The sequence below is a fragment of the Nannochloropsis gaditana genome, assembly GCF_000240725.1.
Source record: "Nannochloropsis gaditana CCMP526 unplaced genomic scaffold scaffold603, whole genome shotgun sequence".
Taxonomy (NCBI): domain Eukaryota; class Eustigmatophyceae; order Eustigmatales; family Monodopsidaceae; genus Microchloropsis; species Microchloropsis gaditana.
In genome coordinates this window covers 1,817-6,971 of record NW_005803350.1, presented here as the reverse complement: position 1 = coordinate 6,971, position 5,155 = coordinate 1,817, and the positions used below count along the sequence as shown (strand labels likewise).

The 5,155-nt window shown below is 58.2% G+C and overlaps 1 protein-coding gene across 1 annotated transcript; it reads right to left on the bottom strand.

The window, feature by feature from the left end:
* Window positions 1–2,922: 2,922 nt before the first annotated feature.
* NGA_2046000 (uncharacterized protein) lies at window positions 2,923–3,670 on the bottom strand (the record flags this gene model as incomplete). The annotated part of the gene is made up of 1 exon (XM_005854159.1): window positions 2,923–3,670. A coding segment is annotated over one exon (465 nt), but the record flags the coding sequence as incomplete, so codon positions are not given.
* Between the last annotated feature and the right edge of the window lie 1,485 nt (window positions 3,671–5,155).

Sequence of the window (5,155 nt, the reverse complement as noted above, 5' to 3'; positions counted from 1 at the left end):
GCAGCGAGTCGCAAGGCCTCATGACGCTGTGGACGAGTCCCGTCCCCATGCACATGGCAGGCAAGCAGGTGACAGCACCGCGCATGGAGACCGCGGTTCAAGACGGGGAGCCTTCCAACACAGTGTCGGTAGTACTCGCTTCCGGCGCAGGCGATGGGGCGGGTAGCAACCTGGGCAGCGGTGCATCGAACAATTTTACTCACAGCAACAGCAGTGCGAGCGGCAGTACGACCAGTACTGCTCCCCACCAACGACGACAAACACTAGCTAATGTCCCATCTGCCGCCGAAGTGCATGGTAGGCAGGAGAAGTGGCTGGAATTTGCACCAACTTCTCCCCAGCGCCGTGCTTCCTTTGTGGACGAGCCGGGAGTTGTGGATGGGAACCCCTTTGAGATCTTTAAGGAGCCTGCGCGGGCTGACCATTTTGGAAGTCAAAGTTTTTACGAAGCAGGGGCATCCTACTCGGCGAAGCAACATGCCCCGCCTCCTTCTGCAGCATCCTCGGTAGTGTCCCGCCCTGCCTCGGCGACTCGCCTGACTGCGTCGTCCATCCCACTGGGCCCGGAGAGGCTTGACTCGAGCTACCGCCCTTCTTCCAGCACAGGCAATCCATTCTGCGAAGCTCCTTTGAGCCCGATTCGCTACAACAAGCCCATTGCCAAGGTGGAGCTCTCCCCTCAGAGCACCGCCTTGTCGGCCGTGGCGTTCTCAGCGCTTGACCCTCTGAAACGCACAGAATCGCCGACCGCATCTGTGCCCTTGGACCAGCTCAAAATCTCGGCCTACAACCGGGAACAGGAGGTGCTGGCGGCGGCAAAGGCTGCAGAAGAGCAAGGGAAGCAGTTTCAGGAGCCAGAACACTACAGACGACAACTGCAGCTGCAGCAGCCACAGCCCACAGCACATTTCCAACAGGACTTGCCACAGCCACAAGGACAGGCGGAACAACCACACCCACAGCAAGGGGACTGGAGCGCGTGGTCCATGCAGCAAGGTGTGCTTCAGGCCGCCAGCCAAGCCCAGCCTGCGTCGTCCACGGAATGGGATGCTTTCGGTGCTTCTCCGACGGTCTTCCCGCAAAAGGCACCGCCCTCGCAGCCGACCTTCGACAACAACTTTGGGTGGCAATCCATCCCCGGGGCCTTCACCACGACCACTCCCAACAGCGACGATTTCAGGGTCCTGGGCGGGCATGCGGCGGGAGGAGGGGAGGACGGGGGGAGGGAAAGAGGGGAGGGGGCGCGATCTTCGACCCCGTCCGTCAGAAGTCCCTGGCAGATGCTTCCTTTGATTTAAGTGTGGGGGGAGTTTTTTCCAGAGGAACCCACGGGTGCCCACACGAATGCAGGGACGGGGAGCAGGAGGAGTAGCGGGGCAGGACACGCGGAGGAGGAGGAGGAGGAGGGGGGTTTGGAGGACCATGCCGAAGAGGAGGACGACGATTCGATGGGGGGCGACGGGACTGGGGAGTTGGAGATGCAAGAGGAGCATTTCGGGGAGGGCGGGAGTGGATTAGAAGGGAGGCAGCGGTCGGCGTCGGGTATGTACTACGAGGTGGCCTTTACGGCGCCCACCACCTTTGGCATGCTCTTGGAGCGTAAGGACGAGTGGGTGCGCGGGTCGGTGGCGCGCCGGGAGAGGACGGTGGTGACCTTGGTGGTGGAGGGGGGGGAGGCAGAGGCCAAGGGTGTGGCGGTGGGAAGCATGATCGTCTCGATAAATGGGGAGGAGGTGACGGGCTTGACATACAAGGAGACCCTGGAGCGGATCAAGGGGCAGGCGCGGCCCATGCAGGTGGTATTTGAGCGTGAGTCTTTGAATGAGGACGTGCTTCAGGGGTATTTCTTTGTTTCCAAGGGGCCCTTCTTCTCGAACCCGACGACCATGGACAAATGGAAGCGTAAGTACATCGTGCTGGGAGGGCCGATTGCCAAGAAGAACGTGTTGCAGATTTATGACTCCAAACGGGCCTATCACAACACTGTTGTGGCCTTGTTTCAACGAAAAAGACCGTCGCATCGGGTCAAGACGTACGCTCTGACCTATGCCTTTAAGCTCTCTCAGCTGCAAGAACGGCGGATGGATGGACATACCGCTCCGTTGAAATTTTTCGCCTTTATGACCCCGGCTGCCAGGTTCAAGTCGGTGCGGATCGCGTCGGAGACGAGAAAAAGCGTGCAAGGCTTACAAGAGAGGTTCAGCCGTTTCGCGGGCAAATCGACACGCTAACGAGACGAGCGCAATGAATGGAAATTCATTTTTATTTGGAATAGTTTGTCGAGGGAAGGGGAATAGAGAATCTGGGTCGCCAAGGGAGAAGGAAGATTTGGGTTGGAAATGGACGTGATGGGATTGCGCGTCCATTACACTATGTCCAAATGAAGACATGACGGGGGAAATTGAAAGAGAGATGGAAAGAGGATGGGCTTTGCATCCGGGGGAAGGGAGCAGAAGATGGGTAGGCGGTGGATAAATCCCTTACCTGAAAGGAAGGACGCGCATGAACGAGCAGCCATCTTGGGGAGAGATCAGGGGAAAGGGAAGTTGCAGAGGCCTAGGCTTAAGGCGCGTAAGCTTCGACAGGGGATGTCGGCCATGCATGTGGAAAGCTTCGTGGGATAGTGTGGTGGCATCCGGAGGAGTTGGAAGTCCTCCGGGTACCGGGATGTAAATTTTGTTAACTTGCCGTATGCAAAAATGTATGTAGAGGTGCCATCAAGACAGTATTTGTGCTTGACCATGGAGCATTGGCCAATGCGCGATGATTCACCACGGGCACATTTCTATGCGAGGTCATCGGAGGAAATTGCTTGAAGTCAAGAGGAGAGAGACAGAGGTCTCATAAGAGATTCCAGGAAACAGAAAGCAGAAGCAACAGTAGAGATCAAAGGGGATGGCTTGCAGGACAAAATCGCCAGCAGTTTTATTCTTTGGGTCTTGTGCGTCCGATTGTGCTCCAAACCTTTTGTGTGCATCTTGTATGCTCAATTACCACAGTCTATGTACAATGTCGGCCCCTTAGCATCCATCAATTCAGTAGCCACGGCCTGATCCCGCGTTCTTCTCTTGGTATCGTACAGGCCCTAACCCTAATCCTAACAGCTAGTTCATGGCCATGACATCCCGGCAGCACACGCCCCTGTATGCCAACTCGGTGAAGAAAGCCAGAATCCCTTCTCTCTCTCTCTCTGTCATATCAAATCGTATCGCCAAAATTTCCTCAAACCTTCCTTCTCTTTTCCTCAGACCTGCCGTCACATTCATTTTCCTCCGTGATGACAACGATGTCCACATCCCGTGGGGCACTCCGAGTTGGCGGCGAACCATTCCTGGAGATGATCGATATGCCCGCCGTGCCCGCAGCCAGGACACCACACATAAACTCCTCGCACAGGTTGGAGGCACAGGGCACATTGTGAGACCAACGCTCGGCACTTGCCACACCAGGGCGAAGGAGTCGGTGTCGAGGAGGACGTGGCGGAGCCAGGGCTGGAGGCGGACATCACGCCCTTTGTGCCTCCGGATCCAGGACCCAGAGGCCGTCGGCACTGGGCGCACGCGGCGTAGATGTTAGTGTTGCTCGCGTAGAGCCCGTGGATGTACCGGTCCTCCAAATGCTCCACCAGCTCATTCGCCACTTCCCACAGGGTAAGGCGTTGTAAGAGCTCCAGGTACCCCACATAGATCTCGCGGACGCGCTCCGGCCGAAAGCCGATCAGGTCTGACAAGGACTCGCCGGGAAGAGCTTTCCCAGTGGACTGGATCACTTCGAATAAAGCCACACAGTTCTGAAGTTCCCCCTCCTCCAGCAGTTCCTCCACCACATGGCCGAGGATCTCCCGACGAAGGAGCTGCAAGCATGTGGAGGACGTGGTAGGAGTGTCGAGCGGCCCGTGCAAGAGAACACTCGGAAACGAAGTGGTGGAAACGGCGCCCACCATGCAGGCCTCCTGCGACAGCTTGTCACGCGTTTCTTTCCGACCGCTTCGTTTGCCTTTGCTGTCCTCTTTATCCATCATAGGATGACCGTGGGTGCCAGTGGCAAAATTGATACCCGTGTCTTCATCTTCCGAAACCCCCCGCCCTTCCTTCCCTCCCACCCCGGGGCCCGACAAGATGACTCCAAGCATCTCCCATACGTGCGCCATCCTCCACTGCCCTTCCAAGCGGGCAACTTCGGCGTTATAATGGCACAGGTCCTCCCGAGCGCGGCAACACGTCCCGACAGACTGCAACGGGAGCAGGCAGCCTCGAGGGCGCAGGACATACCTCTTGCCCAAGCGCGCTATCCTGTCGGCGAAATGCGAAGAAGAGGACACGGAAGAGGAGGGCACCAAATCGTTCTGCATGGGTTTGACCTGGGATTCAGTACCATTTCCTTTCAGTCTTCTCCCAACTCTATGTCTTTTTGGCTTTCCGTCCATCTTGTTCTTTTCCATCCGCCCAGGGCGGCCATCCGGAAGCAAGCTCAGCCCTTCAATCGCCCTGGCCACGGCCAGGGTGTGCTCAGAGTCTTCGTCCCATTCCATGCGATACAAAAAGCGTGGTCGCCAACATGAGTCGTCGACGTCGAAGACTTTATTGGCCACGCTAGCCCCTGCCCCGAAACCGTGACCGGGGCCTCCATCTCCACCTGTTGCGGGAAACGGCGACGGCCTTTCGTCCGCGGATCGGGCCCCAGACGGAGAAGGAATGTTGGGAGCCTGAAGCACGGATTTAGAAGGCTGAGGTGGGGCTGCAGGGATGGAGGGAAAGGGGGTGGAGAGTGGAGAGGGAGTGTAGAGAGGACGTCGGGGATGGGAGGGCGAGGTCCGCCCGGCGTCAGCACGGACGTTTGGTGGTTGCTGGAGGGTCGATTTCCCCCTTCCGCCGGCGTCCTTGTCCATGCCTTGCTTGCCCTCGGCTTGGGCACCAGCAGGGTGCCCCCCTCCCTCCTCCTCATCGAACAAGCCCTGCGCTCGGCGCTTGCCTCCGTGTAGGCCCAAAAGGCGCCGGAGCGGTCCACCCGTTCATGGGACGTCAGCAGTTCTCCCCGCACGCTCAAGGACACCACACTGGGGGTGAGCGTGTCGTGGGGACGCGAAGCCTGTGCCAATGAATGCAAAATGACGCGGCCGTCCCTTGCGCAGGAGATCAGATGCCGCCAGACCCCG